This window comes from Alosa pseudoharengus, unplaced genomic scaffold (assembly GCF_046254945.1).
Source record: "Alosa pseudoharengus isolate Yale_2024_CS ecotype anadromous, Long Island Sound unplaced genomic scaffold, YU_APseudo_1.1 YU_APseudo_1.1_scf_17, whole genome shotgun sequence".
Classification (NCBI taxonomy): Eukaryota; Metazoa; Chordata; class Actinopteri; order Clupeiformes; family Clupeidae; genus Alosa; species Alosa pseudoharengus.
The window spans coordinates 11,836,080-11,857,080 of record NW_027468640.1 but is presented as its reverse complement, the minus strand read 5'-3'; the positions used below and the strand labels follow the sequence as shown (position 1 = coordinate 11,857,080).

Here is a 21,001-nt window from a genome sequence, read left to right as displayed (position 1 = left end):
TGTCCAGACAACCTTTAAGAGCATTCACAACTGAAATAAAAGAATGAGGCAAGGAAAAGGTGATTTCAGTAGACTTCATTTCCTTTATTTGTTTTTGCTGCTTTCCTAAGGTTATCAGTAGGATATCACATGCGCTATGCTGTGACTGGCTTCAGCAGTTACCGTGGGGACAATAACATTCGGATATTGGAAGGACAACAGGACCACAGATACACTTTATACGTTAATCAGCCGTATAGGTACAATATACATGCCTAATTGATGACTTATTAGTAAAGTGTACTTCTTATACAAGTCCATGCTGTTAAAACATGATTTATGTTTTAGGAACGATAGTGACTTGTATCAATTTGTGTCATTGTACCTAAGGTTACTTTAAATTACTTCTCCTCAAAAGTCCAAACCAAGGTACAATCATTGGTCAATCTGTTTGGCCTGGCCCTTCCTAGTGTATGCCTACTTGTTCATGTCCATTAAAAGTTTAGTTGTAAAGTCATCTTTACATTTTACTTACAGACACAATACAAGCGCAACCAGAAGTCCTATGGCCACAATCATGCTTTTAAAATTTGTTTTGTTACATCAAGCAAAGCTTTGTTTTTTTCACCCCTGCAGCCATACACTGAGATCAACGGGAGATCATGGGTTGGAGTGATCACACAAACACACACACACACACACACACACACACACAGAACTGAGTTAAGGCAGTAGTCTTGAAAGAGGCTGTGAGGCAGAGAGAGTGTAGGAGAAGAGAAGGCAGTATTGTATCAGAGGATAGATTCAGTCAGCGTTGCGTTGCTTGGCTTGGCTGTGAGAGGAGGAGAGTGAGAGAACGAGAGTTTCCACAAAGCAGACACCTGTAATTCAGAAGCAGCGGCACGACAGACAGAGACAGCGGACATCTTGACCAGTGAGGAAGTGCAGACTAAACGTTAGCTGAGCCTGACAACAACAGAAGCACCATCAAGGCAGGAGGATGAGTCGTTTTGTTTACCAAGGGGGACTGGATGCTGCAGCCCCTGTAACCAACACTGCACAAAACAAACACACAAACAAACAAACACATGGGAAATACTCTACAAGCACCGAAAAACACGTCTAGAATTTGTGATGTCATGGGAAAGGTTTTAGGAGTCGGACCGTTGGGCCTGGAATGCGTGGGCTAAAACGTAACTGCACCCAAAACAAAACACCGTGCTGGGGATATGACGTAGCCGATGAAAACTAAAGTCAACATGATCTAACTCTCAGTCTCATTACCGAACACAAACAGAGTGCGTTTGTCTTTAGGTAACTTCACAGTGTATATGTGTGCCACAGCGACTGAATCTAATATAAAAGGCTACTGTGTGTGTTTCATAGTTGTCTGGTATCATAAGGAAGACATTGCCATGCTTGATCCCGTCTTGATAAGGATGGGGGTCGTTATCCTGGGTGAACTTTGTGGTCAAGAATTTGACCAGTGCTAATCTACAGAGGGAAAGTTGCTGGTGATCGAGGGAAGGCTGACTGAAAGTGGTCGTCGAGGAGAATTAGTCGAATAGGTTTGCACTAGTGGGCGGACACAATCACACACTGGTCCACATCGAGTGCACTGTGCTGAACAGTGTTTACATTAAGTAAGCACACCTACTCCTACAGATTACCAAAACGTGTTACGCAGGAAGTTTGCTATACGCCTGTAAACCGGCTACCGGAAAACAGTGGGGTTTTCGCTACAATCACTCATCATCATCAACTACACCAAACACTGCTATATACTTAACAGATCAATTCATCACTATGAGGGGGACAATAGCTTATGGATGAGAAGCTTTCTTAGTGCAGTGTACAGGTTGTTATGCTAACACTATGCCCTTTTCTTTGAGTGGGTTTACTGTAGGTTAGGTTAGGTGGGGTGAGGTGAGTTCGACTGATACAGGTATACGGGTGGATTTAGTCATCAGGGGCGGGGATCTTCTCCAAGGTGGGTTCCACTCCCCAGATCTCGCGGGCGTACTGGGCGATGGTGCGGTCGCTGGAGAACTTGCCACAGCCGGCAATGTTGAGCACCACCTTCTTTGTCCACTCTTTAGTGTTCTGCTCAGAAGCAAAAACAAACAGTTCAAGCACATTGAACAACCAGCCACTTTTCATCTATTCTAGTGGAGGCGTTGACTTCTGCACACTGCACACCAGATGATTTTGTTATTTGCCCATTATGACACAGCATAATTTAGAATGTTTGCTACGATGACTAAATAGTTTGTATAACTGTTCAGTGGCCTTGCTGTGTACTTCAATAAATAAATTCCTGTGTACAGTTTAACAGTTTGTCACAGTGTGTATCGTTTTATCACATAGATTACAGTTGAATATGAATTGATGGAATGCTTAAAGAACGTACCTTGTACAAAGCACTGACTTTATCCTGGCATTTGATGTAGTCTTCGTAGTCAGCAAAGACCTTAAACCTTGAGTAAACATACAACCAAATCAGTAGAGGAAACCATGAGCGGCTGTATGGAGCACACATAGAGTGGCCACTGGGCGTTGACGGACAAAGTAGTCGTCTCTGGGACGCCAGAGGGGAAGTCCTGAATGGCTCTTCACAGTCGTGCCTTGTATAGCTCTTTGTATAGCTCTTAATAATTGTGCACTGTGCAGTTTACTTTAGAAGTGTATGGGCCACTAGGTGGGTGAGGTGTTTCACATGGACGCCTAAAAAAACTGGCTGGATCATTTTATATAGAAAGTTGGGATAGGAGCACGCTTCACTCAATGTGTCTACTTTTAAGCTTTAAGAGTGCTGACCTGGATAGTTAGAATACGTAAAAAAGTAAAGTAGGAGAGAGGCCGCACTATGCATACTGTATATACACTTTTATTTGCACAAATAAAAGTGCATATATGCATAGTGCGGCCTCTTTCCTACTTCATTTTATATAGACTTAATTACACCAAATTATAAAATGTTCAATCCAAAGGTAGTGTTAGGCAATAATGGCTCCAAATCCTACCGGTCATAGTTCATGAGCATGTTGACCAGATCCTTGAAGAGTTCGGGTTCACTAGGGCTGAAGTGGCCACCAGCAATCTGATCCATAGCCTGCTTCAGTTCCGGAATGCGGTTGTAGTACTCATTTGCATTGTATCTGCACAGTGAGAAAAAGGATGAGGAACTCAGTGATGACAGGCAGATAGAAAGTAGAAATTGTCTCATAGCAGGCTTGTGCAAAATTCCAGAATTGAATTGAAACTGGCTCTTAAATTCCAATTCAATTCTTGAATTTCACTTGCTTTTCAATTAGAGGTAGCAAACAGGAAGCAGAATTGCAATTTGAATTTTGCACAACCCTGTCTCATAGGGATATGTCTATAAGAAAGGAAGGAAGGACATAAAATGATTCCGTGCGTATATATTATATATTTATATAAATATATTTTATATAATATATTTAGGCGCACTGGTGCGAATGACTTCAAACCATGTCAATGCTTGTCTACAAAATACATCTCAACATAGAACATTACTGGTGCGAACCATAGAATCACGTTGCAAATACAGCATAAAAACTAACTTGGGCGCACAAGTGCTCCTGGAAAAAAATGTGTGCCCTGTGTTGTAAAGAAAAGGCATCTTCCATCTAACCCCTTAAACTAAACCTCTCACTGGATTCTGCCAACTGTAATGAAAGCTACAACTTCTAACTTATCCCTGCATTCTGATGAAGAGGAAAGGGGAAAAAACTACATTTCCCAGCTCACCCCTTCTTGTCCATGGCCTCCACGTCCTCCACCCTCATGCCGAAGATAAAGAGGTTCTCCTCGCCCGCCTCCTCGGCCATCTCCACGTTCGCTCCGTCCATGGTGCCGATGGTGAGGGCGCCGTTCAGCATGAACTTCATGTTGCCAGTGCCGGACGCCTCTGTGCCCGCGGTGGAGATCTGCTCCGACAGGTCAGCAGCAGGGATGGCTGAGGAAGAGAAGGAAGATAGCGAGAGAGAAAGAGAGAGATGGAGAGAGAGAGAGAGAGAAAGAAAAAGAGAGAGAGGGAAAGAGAGAGAGAAAGAGAGAGAGAGAGAGAGAGAGAGAGAGAGAGAGAGAGAGAGAGAGATGGTTGGAGTGGAGTGTGTGTGTGGGAGAGAGAGAGCAAAATAGAGTGAAAGAGAAGAGTGTCAGAGAGAGAGAGAGAAATTACATGAGACAGATAAAGGACAGATAAATGGACTCTGGTTTGCCTTTTTGTTTACCTGTGCTTTGTTTTTGTCATTAGTGTGCTTTTGTGCTCATGTGTACCTTTCTCAGCCAAGGTGACACGGTAGTTCTCCAGGAAGATGACCTTGAGACGGTCACCAATCACAGGGTCGTGGTTGATCACCTCACCGATGGCTGTGATGAGGCGAATGATCTTCTTAGCGGTGTGGTAGCCAGGAGCAGCCTTAAAGAGAGAGGGAGAGAGAGAGAGGGTTACTTCCCAATCAGGGTACTTAAAGTGAGAGGGGTTACTTCCCAGTCAGGGTACTTAAAGAGGGAGGGACAAAGTAACAAAGCAGTAACAAAGAAGTGCAAAAATATCATTGTTGGCACAAAACAATGACATTGACATTTCATTTTTAGACTACACCGCTTCAACAAATCACATTACAAAATGTTATTTTGGACAGAAAAACTGAAGACAGAAGCTGTGTCCCAATTAAGGGCACAGTTATGAGTCCGTCATGACTTGTAAAATGTTTATACAAGGGTGGTCAAAATCAGCAGATGAAAACTCCCACCTCAAAATAATAGCTTACCTTTCCTCCAATCATGACTGTCCTAGGGGTCCACACCTTGTTGGGTTCCTTCTTTATGCCTGATTAAAAACAGAGTGAGTCAGCTCTCTGAGGCTCTTATGAGCCCATAAGACATGATCTCTTTCCCTCCTCGAGCTTTTACATGTTCTGAAATACGAAATGGAACTACTAAGTGTTGTACGTTTGATTTAGTTCAGTACTTAATACTATTTTAGTCATGTCCTCCATGTCTCTGCCATGATGTTTACTGCATTGCAACACAAATCAGGTTGCACCGTTTTAAATACTGAGTATTTATGCTGATGCACCCTGCCATGTCAATCTTTAATAAATGAATCTGACTTCAGTATTAGAACGGAATTGATCAGAAGAATCACTGACGATTGTAGAGGGTGATGATGTGGAGACAGTTGAGCAGCTGACGCTTGTACTCGTGGATTCTCTTCACGTGGATGTCAAACATGGAGTTGGGGTTGATCTTCACCTTGTAGTGTTCCTCAAGGTGGACGGCGAACTTCATCTTATTCTCCTGCAGAGGAACCAGAAGGGTGTGGTCTTCAACTCAGGGGAAAACAATGATATGGTCTCCAATTCAACTCAAATAGTTCCTATTAGAGGTCATGTTTTACAGAGTGCACAATGAAACAGAGACCAGAGACAGCTGTTTTATTAGTGCTGTTGTGGAACAAGAGCAGAGAGACCAACATTTTTGCGGTCATACCTGCTTAATTTTGGCTACATCACGGAGGAAAGCGTCATCATCCACAAACTTCCGCAGCAGTTTCAGCTGGTCCAGATCACGAATGTAGTCCTCACCGATTCTCTGCAACAGGTCATCAGGCAAAGGTCAAAAGGTCACTGAGGAGGGCATTACATTAGCATAAGTGGCTCCCTGTACTATATGTTTCTGATGATTTCTTTACTGTCAGATAAAGTATAATAAAGTATAATTTAAAGTAAAGTATAATTGCCTGCACAATTCTATGTGTACACAGCCATTGAATTAATGGTTAAATGATTCAATTCCTGTGGTGGAAGCATGCCATTAGTGGATTTATCTTCACTTTAAATTATTTATGTATGTATATATACAGTATAACATATTCATTCATTCATTCAAGGTTTATTTAACATGGACATTGCTCAATAATAAACACAAAATGCAAATGTACCAGATTTAGCCAAAATGGCTATTTTGCATCTGTTGTCCATGGAAATTGTGTAACACATTTCTATTCCATACCTCTGCGATGACCTCAGCGAGTCCAGGGTTGCACATGACCAGCCAGCGGCGGGGGGTAATGCCGTTAGTCTTGTTCTGGAACTTCTGGGGGTCAACTTCGTAGAAATCCTTGAAACTGTGAAGGAGAGCAGACACAACCGATCAAAGCAATCAAATGATATCATTATATCACACCAGAAGTTAGTTACTAGTCAGACACTAACCAGCCAGGTTAACATGTAACTGCATCTTCTATGCACATTTATTACATAGATAGCTAAGAAAAAGTTGTGAACAGCTGTGAGTTAAAAACTAGAGGTTGTTGAGGCACCTTAATGACGTAATAATATCTCAACTAATGTGTTTCAATGCAACGAAAACCATTTCCGTTAGTCTTAGTCACATCATACCCTATGCTTCAAGTTGGATAGAAACGCAGTATACTATTGAACACATATGGCCTTGATACATTCAGCAGGTGACAGCCTTCAGAGAGATTGTGGGTTTGAGAGCAATCATTCAGAAATCATTCAGGCATCAGCTGTCTACTAGAGTTTTATAGTATATTTCTTATAGGTCAGTACAAACTTGAACTTTATATCTCTCTTATAGGTATCTTTTTTTTTAAAGTATATTTTTTGGGCTTTTTGCATTTATTTAGACAGGACAGTGAAGAATGACAGGAAGTAAGTGGGAGGGAGAGATGGGGTGGGATCGGGAAATGACCGCAGGTCGGATTCGAACCTGGGTCCCCGTGGGCACTCAGACCCATACATGGTACGGATACTGTAGCCTGCTGCGCCACAGCGCCCCCAACTTAATAGGTATCTAAGTTGAAAAGCTCATGTGCGATGTCTGATACATGTATAAAGGACTTGAGAGGACTTGAGGAGGACTGCATGGTTATGATAACAGAGAAATCATTAGGAAAGAGGACTGCGTCAGGCAGGTCGTACATAGAGGCTTTGATGATGTCGGAGTGGATCCGGGCGACTCCGTTGACGGCGTGGGAGCCCACGATGCAGAGGTGAGCCATGTTGATCTTCTTCTGGTCGCCCTCCTCGACCAGGGACATGCGCCGCATCCGGTCCAAATCGCCGGGGTACAGTGAGGCTATGCGCTGAGTGGACAGGAAAGAGTCACCGTGCTCGGAGTTAGAGCAGAAAGAGACACAACACAGCACAGCACAGCAGAGCAGGGTGTACGAGAAATCGATGTGTTTACATCACTGCAAAAAATTATATATGAAAAATTATCAATTTACTTGTTTTTATGTCTTAATTTAAGAAGACTTTCACTTATTTTAAATCAAATAATCTTACAAGAAAGCTCAAAGTAAGTATCTTTATACTTAAAACAATACTAACTAGATTTTTTATCTTAATATAAGATCATAACACTTGGTAAGCTATCATTTTTTGCTGTGCATGCGCTTCAGCATCCCAGTTATCATCAGGTTTTGTGTTTGCGCGTGTAATCATCATATCCTGATTTCAGAACCCTGGATAAGCCCCTTATCCCGGTTTTGAGAAATCTGCTTATACTAGCTGGAGTACTCTGAAATAAACCGGAATGCTGTTATTTATCATGTGAGAGCAGAGCAGAGAGGGTGTAAGATGAACAGCTGTGAAGGACAGCCTCTTGAACTCGTTCTATGAGCTTTGAGTATCTGACAAGATGATGTAGGGACAAACGCGATCAGTGCATTCTGCTTTGGGAGTTGTAAAGCTTGGGATTGGGTTAACTCAGGCTGTGCGCCGGGCAAAGTATCCTTCCAGGAATTTGCTTCAAATGATGAATGCACTGAGCCCCTCCCTCTCCCAAACCCCTTCCAACCACAACCTACCATTTTTGGGCAGGAACTCATGTTGAGTCGCTGCTGGTTTGAGAAAAAAACGACCTATGGCTCCAACGTAATGTCAAATGAGGTAAAATAGAGAATCCTTTTTCCAGTATTTACGTATTTACGTGCCAAAGACAGAAACCTCAACATAAATTTACACTACCGCGCATGTGCAGAAATGACAAGCAGATCAAAATTCCAGAACTCCAGTCAAACCCCTCTGGTCTCCTGACTCATACTTTCCAACTTGCCTTCATATCCACAGTCTGAATCCTATTTAACAGCTCAGACAAAAGCACTCCACGCATAGGCGCCGACATGAGTGTGCGGTCACTTGCCACGCACATCAACGCCAAAATGTTTCACTGTCTGACAAGCATTTGATAAACAATGGATTGTATTGAGCGGTGCCGACAAAAATATAACTGAAATGTAATCGACACAGCAGCAGCAGCAAAGTTTGACGCTGGTGTGCAGGGTTGTATTGAAAGCAATGGAATATAATACCCTGGAAATCCAGTTCTCGTGGGAGCACAATTTTAATTTGCTCAGCGAGTCACTCTGGCAATGAGTAATGATGCTCATGACTTATGTCCCTTGTATCATGGGGCACCAATCACATTGGTGTATCTGATGTAGGCGGGCCAGAGGCGAGCTAAACAGGTGACGACAGCGCTGCAACGTAGTGTTATCCAATTGCGTCGAAGTCCGGAATTAGTCAGTAAACATTGGTCGTAGTGTTATCCAATTGCGTGCAGTGAGATTTTCAAATGCATGCTTGGTGCCGCCCCTCGAGTTGGGCCATTACATTAGTCATGGCCACACCCTTAATCTTTCTAGATTTCCAGGGTCTGGATTTCCAGGCTAGGAATCTAATGTAGCCGGACATCAAAAGCCGAACGTGCTGCACACATGTCGGCGTGCACATGTGCGGAGGCCCTTGGACACAACCATCTAATTTGTCGTACCTCCATGTGGCGCCGGTTGATCTCGTAGATGATCTCCAGGTGGCGTGGCAGAAGGTTCTGGAAGAGGTCAATAGGCCAGCGCTCCAGAGCCTCTGGGAGAACAGTGTGGTTAGTGTAGGCACAGGTGCGCACGCAGATATCCCAGGCCTGGGAGATGGGCGGAGAGAGAGAGAGAGAGAGAGAGAGAGAGAGAGAGAGAGAGGGGAATACAGGTACAGGAAGAGGGAGAGAGAGACAGAGAAAGAAAGAGCGAGAGAGTGAAAGAGAGAGAAAAGGAGAGAGAGAGAGAGAAACAAAGAGACATTATTATAGTAGTATTATTGATTCATGAATCTTAAGTTGATAGTAAAATTATCTATCTATACATCTATCTATACATCTATCTATCTATCTATCCAGCTGTTGCTTTGACAACACAAGACCTCTTTTTACGTCAACAAAGCTTTTGAAATTGAAATGGAAAATTGAGCAAAAGAGATAGAGGGCCCTATCATGACATTCTAAAGTGCATCGTCACTTGTCAAAAGTCTATTCAAATTTAGTAGGATGTCCAGTTCACATTGGGAGGGGTTTCGTTCTCAAAAGTGGAGCGCATGGCGTAACAAGGTGTTCCTAGGTCTTTTAATCAGTCATATGGGTGTGTTTGGGGCGTAACATCATTTTAAACCAATGAGAATGACATCTGTCATTCCCTTTAACGGCGCAACGCGCGATATGTCAAATAAATGCATCGGTATTTTGGCATTCAACGGCGCATTTGAAGGAGGCTGCTTGCAAGACCGTATGGAATAGTCATTCTTAAACCATGCTTTACTAAAACCTAGCATAGCCTTCACGCATTTGCACTCGTCTATTATTTGAACTCATTGGCAAAGTGAAACTAACTTCACCAAGGAGTCAGTCAACGACAAGACAGTTATATGCAGTTACTTTCACTATTGACTGACAATGGGTTACCATAGAAAACATAGGCTGGAAAAAGCAACACTTACCCTAATGTTGCTCAAATGACTAAATAAAACAACATTTATCCTGCAGAGGAGTTGCTTATATCTCGTGACAGTGCGTCTTCAGCTGTGCTCCATACTTGTCTCTCGCCTCTCCCCTAATCACTTTTAACCGTCATTACCAATTTGCAAATGATGGTGAATAACTACTCATCATGAGATGTACAGTATTTCGTAATATCTTTATTCTAATTATTTTTACCATTGTAATCGTGCAATTTGTAATGCTTTGCATGGACGTGCGCTGGTGTGCGTTCATGAATGATAGAAGGATGGTGCGTGCACCTGCCAATATGACTGTTGACATGCGCTCTTAAAATAGCATATGAACAACTCGCCATTGACTTCTGACCAGGTTTAGGTGGTGTATGATAGCGATTTTTAGACAATGCGCCAGGTCCCTCCCTAGGTTGTTAATTGCCACACCCCTGGGCGCAATGCTTAAAAAATAAAGGTGCAAAATAACGAATTCAACTTCGCGCCGGTGAATAACGAACTTTACGCCATGCGCTGGTGACCGAAAATACAGCCCAGAGAGAGAGAGGACAGGCCAGTATGGGAATGACACCACTTTTCATCTTTATCCAGGATTATATCAGTTCTACCAGGGGAGCATTTAGGAGCTTTGGCCATTTTTAGCCACGTGATAAGAGCAGACTGTGATACCCAAAGCCAGAAAGTGCATGTCTGTATGAATTAATAACAGCAAGATAAAACCGTTTTGATGTGCTGTTGCACTCTCATTGCGGCCGAACAGTGACACGACAGCCAAGGAGCATCAAGTTAATAATAAATCAGGAAAAAGCCCCTGTGACATCATAACACTTCCATTTTAAGGTCTTTATGAGAAAGGATTTTGCAAAAGGATGCAGAGTCTGTATGATACACATTTTGATTTCACAATCCTGTCATTATGAGACCCAGGGGTGCACTGAAACAGTTCTTCACATGACGGCACATGTCTTCATAAAGGTGCGGGCAAGTCTAACTAGGCAAAATCAATTTGCTATTTTTTAACGCCATGGGTGAAACACTATTAAGTGTCAACATTGATAAGTCAGCTAAATGTTCCGTCATCCCACATGTACCGCTAGCTATAGTTCATGCATAACTATGTTATAACGAGTCTCACCTTGTCCCAGTCCAGTTTCTCATCGTCCAGGAGGATCCTCATGAGCTCTGGGATGGCCATGGCAGGATGCGTGTCATTGAGTTGGATGGCCACCTGTGGGCACAGACATCGGCAGCGGGAGAGATGTCAGAACCCTGAACTTGAACTTTATATCTATCTTATAGGTATCTTTTTTTTTTAAAGTATATTTTTGGGGCTTTTTGCATTTATTTAGACAGGACAGTGAAGAATGACAGGAAGTAAGTGGGAGGGAGAGATGGGGTGGGATCGGGGAAATGACCGCAGGTCAAGAGAGAAGAAGAGAGAGAGAACACAGAAAACAGAACACAAAAAACAGGCAGGAAACACGCACAACAAGGCGACTGAAGGAGCCCATAGCAGTCCCGCGTCAGGAAATTACTATAAGAACTGAGACCTACAGGGACTCCTTTACAGGAACTACTTTGGAACTAGTAGGAGAAATGGCAAAAAAAAACACATTCCTAATTTGTAACTAATTAACTAAAGAAGTAGGCTACAGTAAAACTGGGAATTCCTAGGAGTCACTGATAGGTACTGGAGCAGATAGGAAACACTTGCTGGGACATCCACTAACTTGTACTCTATCGCCATCTACTGTGTAGGGGATGCACTGCAGCAGAAAAGATTATGCTTCGTTTTATCTCACTGAAGTGTAATTCGCTGCCACTGCATCACTGTAATGAAATGAAGATCGCTTTGGGATTACAGCGGCCCATATCCATTATCTCAGAAAATTAAATAGTCATGGCTTGAACGTCCTATAAGCTAACACACTCACGAACGATGAATATTATCATCTCTGTTTCAGCTTGGCTCAAATTGGATCATGGGGCGGTGGTAGCGTAGTGGCTAAGGAGCTGGGCTGGCATACAGTATCCTGAGAAGTTGTGGGTTCAATTCCACCACTGTGCCCTTGACCAAGGCACTTTGTTTCTCTAGGGAGAATGGCCCTTGTAATATAATTGACATATAACTTGCTTTGGATGAATGAATGTAATGTACTTGATTGTATGGGGGTATGCTTAAGCAAGGTGGTAGCGCAGTAATGTAGAACGAAATGCGGTCAAGGTGTGAGTTTGTGCTCATTATACAACGGCATCGAATGCTATTCAGCCAATCACAATCAAGGACCGGAACTATCAGTTTTAGAATACTCTATATCTCACCTTGGAACTATTAGTTTTAGAATACTCTATATCTCACCTTGTCGGGGAGGGTGGTCAGATCCACACGCACAACCTCGGTGGAGCCAAACTTGGAGGCTTTGAATCGGCGGATGATGTCCTGAAGAGTGGCAGCGACTACAAAGTACTCCTGCTTCAGACGCAACTCCTTGCCCTCAAAGAACTGTGATAAATACAAACTGTTAATAAGGTGCAGTGAATATACTAGACTACAGACAGAGGTAAGGTAAAGTAAAATAAAATAGCCACACCATCAAATAAATAATAATTGTAATAATGAGTATAAATTATTCCAGTGGTTAAAGAAAAAGATAAGGGCACAATTAGCTGTATATTTTCCAGCAACATTCAGACTTACTCAGACGCTCACTCACATTGTCATTGGGATAGAGGACACGAGAGATGTTCTCTGCCAGATTCCGGTCCAGCACAGCCTGAATGTAGCCACCGACATTAACTGTTCAAACAGACAGCATGGCATGACAACCTGCTCGCACTGTGGGCCACATTGTCCAACTGGCATTGTAGTTTACGGTCTCCACTAATAGAGAGACTGTCTAAGATAATATATTTTAATTTCATAATACATTTCCGGTGTGCAAACATTCTCCTTTGTTTTATCTTATAGCATCAGAGAATTGTGTGGTAGGAGCAGGCTTCACTCATTTTCTTATTCTTTCTTAGGCCAAACATATGAGTGATATCAAAAAAGGGCACACTTTTGCATACAAAACGTGTTTATTGCACAGACGCATTTCGGCTTAGTGCCTTCTTCAGTGTGTACTGTGTGGCCTTTTTCCTTCTTTGTTATCTGATAGTATACCTTGTCCTGCACCTGGCCTCAAGATAGGATGGATGTGCACGCAGCCACTCTACCAGATAACAACAATATTTTGTGAAATATGAAAAAATAAATGGCCATAACCACACCTTTGTTACAGGATGCAATCTTTTACTTCACATTATTTGGCATGCTCACTTATTCTGAATAATGAATGAGAACATTCAGTGGCATCTGATGCTGTTTAGCACACAATAATAAGGGTCTATGAAGGTTACAGAGAGAAGTGCAGTCACGTACACTGTACATGAAGAGTTCAGATGTGTTCGTATTTGATTAACGCATACTACGTGTGGAGAGTATAGGCCTATTATTGAATAATTTTTTAACCAAAATTATTCAAATTGATTTTAGGATTGCATTGTCACTTTGCAGATTAAAATACAATTTGTTGGAAATTAAATTACATAATGAATTGGCAATTGCATAATGTAATGTCTTTTTGAATTGCATATTGCATTCTCATTTGAATTAAGCTACACATATGCTTCCATAGGAGAGTATTCACTCACCATCGTTATCCCATTTTTGACGGAGGAGGCGTTGAGAGGGTTTTGCATCTGAACTCTTCACATACAACATAGGTTACCTCGTCGTGTTCCACTGGCATACACCACCACCATGACAGATATTTGCATGTGTACACAGAGTCTTTGCATGTGCCTAACCACACATTATTATTTCACACACACATTGAAAAGGTCGATTCACTCACAGTCCTTCAGGTTGAAGTCACAGGGGGCTTTAGCTGACCACAGTCTCATGGTGTTCACAATGTTGTTCCTGTAACCAGGAACTGGAGTGTCGTAGGGCAACGCCAGCACAACCTGAAAACAGTCAGAATATATAATTTAAGAGTCATATAATTTAAGAATCAGAAGGAGCCAAGAGGAAGCTTTACAACACTGTCAATAGAAAGGTTATGTGCTGAAACATATCTGTACTCGTACTTATATTAGTGCAGTTATTGGTAATATGCTACTAAATTAGCCAAATCATTTTGCCTGGTAATAAAATTAGCATTAGTTTGTGTGCAACTGCAGGGAGACATTGCCTGGGGCATATTGTGTATCAGACAATTAAGAGCCCATAGAGTGTAAATATCTTTTAAATATGTATGCCGTGTTTACAACTAATCGCTGATAACACAATGCAACACACAGGCGTCTTCTCTATGTGTTCATCCAGTACAACCTGTCAATCAAGTGCATAAGGCAGAAAACAGGATCATGTATTTGGTATTGTTTTACACATTTGTAACTGTCATGTCGTTTCTTATGGAGATATACATAATCCATATATGACACAGCATGTCCAACCTAGATACCCAAGATGCGATTATACTTTTTCATGGTGAGTTAATTATCATATTTTTTAAAACATGTCACTGTTGTGTAACGTATGCTCGTGACAGCCACACAGGGGTGGAAAAGAAGCGACACATGAAAAGACAAATGGAAGACGAAGGTGACACGCTGTGGGCTCTGACCTGCGTGTCGACCCATTTCACTCCGTCAGGGTGGTGCTCCGTTCGACCGTAAAAGTGCACCGGTCGCATGTACTCAGGGCGGGCCTTCTCCCATGGGTTGCCGTAGCGCAGCCAATCATCAGCCTCCTCGATCTGTGAAAAGGTGTCAATCACTCGAAAATGCCACATGTATGTATCCTATTTTAGGCCATCCAACTTTTATTGACACTGGAGCCAAAGTAGCTTACCTGCCAGCCATCAGAAATCTTCTGGTTGAAGATGCCAAACTCGTAGCGGATGCCGTATCCATAGGCAGCAAGACCCAGAGACGCCATGGAGTCCAGGAAGCATGCTGAGGTATAACAGACGATTGATGGAGGGTTTATGGGAAGGCTTTTTATATATTATTTATTTATATGTATTTATATCACTAATGTTGTGACTTAATATGACTGGAATGTCCTCAACAGCCATTCACAAAAGATGAAGACACTTTGGACACCAAATTGTCTCAACCGATTAGGTAGGGATGGAAGACGTGTGAAGTCTCTCTCTCTGTCTCTCTCTGTGTATTTGCGTGTATGTGTAGGCATGGGATGCGGAAAGGGGTGTGTGTGTGTGTGTGTGTGTGTGTGTGTGTGTGGGGGGTGTTTACCTGCAAGACGGCCAAGGCCACCATTTCCCAGACCGGCATCCTCCTCCATTTCCTGAAGCTCTTCCATGTCCAGGCCGAGCTTGATAAACACATCATCATCAAGCGTCAGCAAGCGCACATCACTCAGCGCACATCATCACTGAAGCAACATACAAGACAGCCACTTCACACCTTAGTCCACCTGAGAAGACATTTTATATCTGACCAGACTTGTATCTGACTAGAGTTTTACTGTTTCATCAAATCAAAATCTCTCTGGTGAATGGAATCTAAATTAAATGGACGCTTTAGTGCATACAAAACTGATCAGGCTGAATGTGGAATGACAGAACAGCTGAGCAGCATTCTGATTCCACAGCAGGAGGAGGAAAGAACACAGTCAGTGGACGCTGTGCAAAAACCCTGTTCAGCCCTCATGGGCTTGCAGTTGAGGATTAGATGAGACGGGACAGTTGGCCACGCTTCATGACATCACTCCAAGCTCACGCCATGTGTGACAGCGGAGGGAGAACTCGGTCAGCCAGAAAGACGATTACGTTTTTACTCTTTCCTCAGAAAACGGCGTCAAAACAAGCTAGCCTGCTCCAATGGACCACGTTCAGATTCACTCAGAAAGTGTGAGGGTTGGATCACTGAGACCATAACCATACATGGACACGTGCATCTGACTTGGAAGTTACTCAGGGTCTAACCAACTCTGATATGCCACAGTGCATTACATGACTAAAGTTATCCAAATTACTGCATTATAGAGCATAACCTGACATGGCACTTTGATTGATTTAAGTTGTTGATACATTCATTTTTTCCAAGATGGAGGGGGAGTAATTACTCTGCAAAATTATGTGGCTTGCCCAAAAAACCCTTTGCTGCTATTTTCATAATTTCATCTATTTTTTATTCTTGTCGTCAATAATGTATGTCCATATAAACAGATATGTCCCTGATGTGGTGTATTATGGGTAATCACATTGGGTACCATCCATGTTGGGATTTGTGAACTGGATCAACTGACATTTCAAGTATGTGGTTTAGTGACAAACCTGGGTAAAGAAAGCCTTTGGGCATGAATGAAGCCATTATTGGTCTCTTCTATCAGGAAACTTACCACTTACTCTGGGTTCATCTGAACTGTAATAAGCCCCGAGGAACATTATAGTGCAATAATAACGCCTTATAGTGCAATAATAACGCCATCTAAGTATTTACAATTTATTTTTACCTTGTGTTGTTCTTGTGCTTTTTTAAATTATATATATATCATTTTATCTTTTATTTTATTTCAGACTATTTTGGAGTTACACCCCTGATTCCGCTGTTTGCTCTGTTTATAACGACAATAAAGTCTTGTTAATGAGTTCATTCTAATTCTTCTAACTTAACCAGGTTTGTCCCTTAACCACATACTTGAAATACACCCCTGGCGAAGCAATGGCTACCCCAGTCAGCTGCTCACCTGGTAGATGGCCTCGTCACAGGCGTTCTCCAGCGCCAGGTTCACCATGGTGTTCTGCAGCGTGCGCCCCATGTAGAACTCCAGGGAGAGGTAGTACACACGCTGCACAGACACAAACACATATACATTTGGACTCCCGCTCTCCCTCACACCCACAGTCTCTTCCTGTTATCATCTCTCAACAGAACACAACCATATATGGGAATATATATCATTCCGCATTCCTGTCCTTGAGTAAACTGGTGTGCAAGTATTGTTGAACGCAAGTTCATTTTGTACGGTTTTTCAGGCCTGCTATGTAAGTGTGAACACATGCACCACTGAAATAACAAAGTCAAAAGCTGAAGATATCATAGACAGAGAGATATCAGAGAGTATACAAGAAAGTAAGAACTGTGTTGTTGGCTACATTTTTATGATACATTTTTTTTTTTTTAATACAAACCCAATTAAGTTTCCCTGTGGACTTGCTTTTTCCACAACTACATCATCATCATTACCTACACTAAGCAAGTCGGCCTAACGTTTAGGGTGTGGCTTGGTTTTTTTGTTTGTCTATCTGTTGTGTTTTTTTTTATTTCTGCAGGATTTCAGAACAACTACTGGTGTGATTTTCATGAAACTTGGTGGAAGGGTGCTGCATGGGCCCTAAAGTGGATCTAGATAACAAGGTGGACACACAACTTATGTTTCCCTTTTGATAGCATTACGAGATAAGGCATTTGCCCTTGGTGGAGGTCCTTCTAGTAACAGTTTTTAAGGCATATCCATCATCGTGAGAAATGTCCAGCAAGCATGCACGTCCAAGACGTCTGAACTGGGTGCTGGACCAAAATAAAAGTAGTAACTATAAAGAAAAGTCTGCACACCAATTGCTCTCAAGTAAGTATATTCTTTTAATCCGTGACATTTCGGGGCTAGCCCTTCCTCAGATGTGGACACCACACCATCATCATGCCTTACTAATAATACTTCAGAACAAATCAGTAAGTGTTTGGTATTGTCTTTGGTATTACCCATCTTGGCTCACAAAGGAAAGGTCAAAGAAAGGTCAAGGTCCTTCTCAGTGGGATAAAATAGCATTCATTCCCCATTGCATAACTCTATGAACATAGACAGCTGAACAGTAGCCAACTGAGGTGAAGAAAAAAGGCTTTAAAACTGATGACTTCATTGTCAAGGTTTATTTTGAGTGTGAGTGGACAGTGACAATGTCAGACATTGTGTAGAAAAGTACAGTCCCACACAGGAAGCTCACAACCTCAGGCATAGGAGGTGGGCGTGTTAGCAAGGAGGCTAGTACTCTTAAGGCATCGGGTTGATTCGGGTAGTAGGGTTTACTCAGTGCACAGTATCCACTGGCTACACAAGTCTGCATCCCCCTTCCCCCCTCTATCTCTCTCTCTCTCACACACACACACAAACTCTTTTGTGTGTGTGTGAGTGTGAGGCTGGCATTGACATTTGTGGCCAAGTAAAAATAGAAATTCTGATTGGTCTTTGGAAAGGTTAGACAGTACTGTCCAGATACCAGCCATTCACAGAGAGCTGTGTTTAATAGACAGAGGATAACAGACACTAGACTGGAGGGTCAACTTCCTTACGTGGGGCTGAACGAACTGCTCTTATCGGAAGACATTATAACTGCAGTAAACTACACTAAAGCTGCAGTAGGCCTTTATTACAGAACATCAATTTCTCACTTTTGTTTTTGGGTGAGGTTTTTAATTTTCATCAATGACTAGCACACACAGAGAAAACACTGATATTAAACTACAGTATTAGGCCATCATTTTGGTCTTGAGTAGCAGATTCGACTTGGGTGTGTCTGGCACGTCAGATACTTTTCTTAAATTGTTGATATCATAGGACATTTTGTGAACAATACAATTAATGGTCTGTGAGTGTGAACAAGATTTTCACATTCTATAGTTCTGTTGGTCAATCTCATCCATCCCAATTTCATATTGTTAATTGTAGGCCTATATGTACATTTACAATGACATAATCTGTATTACAACGCTATCGCAAGGCCCCTTTTAATGGCTAAAATACTGCTACCTGATAAGCTGAGGCAGGCGTGTGTGGTGTGTGTGATGGTACACATTACCACACAGTAGATGACAGTGCAGTGGAAGTGTGTGTGTGTGTGTATGTGTAGGGGTGCTGTGCATGTGTGGTATGAGTGTGTGTGTGTGTGTGTGGAGGGTGGAGCAGTGTGAGGTATGAGTGTGTGTGTGTGTGTGTGGAGGGTGGGGCAGTGTAAGGTATGAGTGTGTGTGTGTGTGTGTGTGTGGAGGGTGGGGCAGTGTAAGGTATGAGTGTGTGTGTGTGTGTGTGTGTGTGTGTGTGGAGGGTGGGGCAGTGTAAGGTATGAGTGTGTGTGTGAGTGTGTGTGTGTGTGTGTGTGTGTGTGTGTGTCAGACATCATAAGATTGAGATACTTTATTGATACCCAAGGGGAAAAGGGTTCGCAGCTCCAATAAGTGTTAGAGGATCATGATGCAAACCACATGATGCATGCTCCTGATCGAGTTATGTTTTAAAGGCCTTTCTCCTGTTGTTCCAACTTTATGGGATAATCCAGTTTTATTCTGACATTTTCAGTGTGTCGATGCATTTAGTGTGACACATGTAGGCTATTATTAAAGGAGATACATAAGTAACTAGCCTATTTTGTGGCAAGAAAATGAACTTGAGATACAAATATTTTGCATGCTGGGAAAATGCATTATCACATTTGGATCAACAAGCTTGATGTGTTGGCTGAACATGACCTGTTGACTTAAATAATATTTATTTCTTTAGATGTGTCTACTTCAAACAAAGCAACACATCTCAGAGATTATTTTATAAGAATAAGGTACAGCTCAGGTTATTCTTTTGACCCATACAAACGGATAGCTTTTGCATTTACGAATTAAAATCGCATCAGACATGCATCACATCACACGATTATGTAATACATGAGCGCCTTGAAATCACCGCACTGACATACAGCTGTCACAACGCACGTAACTCATTTTGGATAAAAGAGAGAGAAAATAGCCTACAAAAGCCGATAGCAATGTCGTTTTGCCCAAATGGCAGCAGGACTGAGCATGCTGACACCTTTTGTCATCGATTGTCTGAGAGTAACACTATGTACCCGATGGAGTCGATCCCCTCCCCCGTGTTCCCATGCACTGTCAGTGTGGTGTACGTGCCGAGAGTAGAGAACTGCGGCATCAGGCTGCTTACTTTGGGGTCTTTCTCGTAGTAATGCTGCTGCGTACGGATCCATCTTCCGACGAGGTGGTCGCGAACCGTGTGGGCCAGTGCGAAATAGTAGTCGCGTCTGGTGGCCACATTACGGTCTTTCACCAGCGTGAAGTGCAGATGACGGTTAAAATTTGTCTTGAGATCCGCAACATTTTCAACTCCGGCCAGCCCTCGCACGGAAATTTGCTTCCTCTTCTCTTGGTCTGTCAGAGGCTTCGGCATCCTGCTTTGCTGTACTTTACTGCTTTATCTTCTGAAGGAGGCCTGTGCGTCGGGAAAGCGCTTAGTGATGCCAAACTGAGAATCCAGTGCGCGTCACTATGCTTACTTTCAGACGATTCTGTTCTCGACTTCAGCACCAGCAGCTGCACTTCATGTTCTGCACATCCTTTATATGGAAGGGTAATTTATTTCGGGGGAGGGCGGGTCTTAGCAAACTTCAGCCAATTGACCTCCTGCGATGTCATTTAATCTCGCAATCAAAGGAGACTGCTGGACCAACAGCAAGTTTTTTTCAAATGCTTTTTACTTTTTTCCCCTTTAACAGGTGTATTCAAACATGCAGGCTTGCGCAGTAACAATATAGGCTACTTTCAAATTATTTCAATACTTTTCTACAAACATCATTCAGCAGATGTAGCCTATATCCACTGCCACTGCACTGACTTGTTGCATTCAAAAAAGGCCCTAACACGAACTTCACAATGAGGTTGTGCAAAGACTATTTAAACGTCCAGTTCCTGCTTCAAGGGTAATGATCTTTGTGTTAGACCATCTGACTACAGTGTCTATATTTAGACACTTTGTTTCCCCCCTGCCAAACCCATCAAATGTGCTCGGTGAAACTGCACTCAGTGTCTGGGCTACAGGACAAACAAAAAGCTGAACATGTCGATAAATTAATCATTTTGGGGGTAGGCCTATGGGCTGCATGCTCTACCATTCAAAAACTAGCCTACAATTCCTGCATCAAAGCCTGTAACTTGATTTCTTACTTCATGAGATATTTTCCCCTTCCAAACCGAACAGCTGATGGTGTGGGTAAATAACAACACATGTATAAAATGCGTATGTTAAAAATACACAGCCCACAAGCATGTCTATAGCCTGACGGGGTGAGCAGACAAGGGAAATGCGACACCACACTGTGGACGACCTTAGAAGG

At 42.5% G+C, this 21,001-nt stretch overlaps 1 protein-coding gene across 1 annotated transcript; it reads right to left on the bottom strand.

The window, feature by feature from the left end:
* Positions 1-63: 63 nt before the first annotated feature.
* Positions 64-20,191, bottom strand: pygmb (phosphorylase, glycogen, muscle b). Its single transcript, XM_076288610.1, has 20 exons — positions 19,816-20,191; positions 16,576-16,677; positions 15,120-15,198; positions 14,713-14,816; positions 14,486-14,617; positions 13,712-13,823; positions 12,530-12,612; positions 12,175-12,318; positions 10,951-11,043; positions 8,812-8,958; positions 6,957-7,120; positions 6,022-6,136; positions 5,500-5,601; positions 5,160-5,307; positions 4,779-4,837; positions 4,282-4,423; positions 3,751-3,958; positions 3,003-3,137; positions 2,390-2,456; positions 64-2,082 (listed from the first exon to the last, which is right to left on the bottom strand). The coding sequence occupies exons 1-20, from the start codon at positions 20,056-20,058 to the stop codon at positions 1,939-1,941; spliced, it is 2,523 nt and encodes an 840-aa protein (XP_076144725.1). The 5' UTR covers positions 20,059-20,191; the 3' UTR covers positions 64-1,938.
* Between the last annotated feature and the right edge of the window lie 810 nt (positions 20,192-21,001).

Bases quoted from the DNA above. Each gene is read 5' to 3' on its own strand.
- pygmb (XM_076288610.1), bottom strand. From the start codon at position 20,058: ATGCCGAAGCCTCTGACAGACCAAGAGAAGAGGAAGCAAATTTCCGTG. The intron at 11,044-12,174 runs GTGAGATATAGA...CTGTGCCCACAG, and splicing joins TGACCACCCTCCCCGACAAG to GTGGCCATCCAACTCAATGA. The intron at 3,959-4,281 runs GTACACATGAGC...TCTCTTCCTCAG, and splicing joins TGTCACCTTGGCTGAGAAAG to CCATCCCTGCTGCTGACCTG.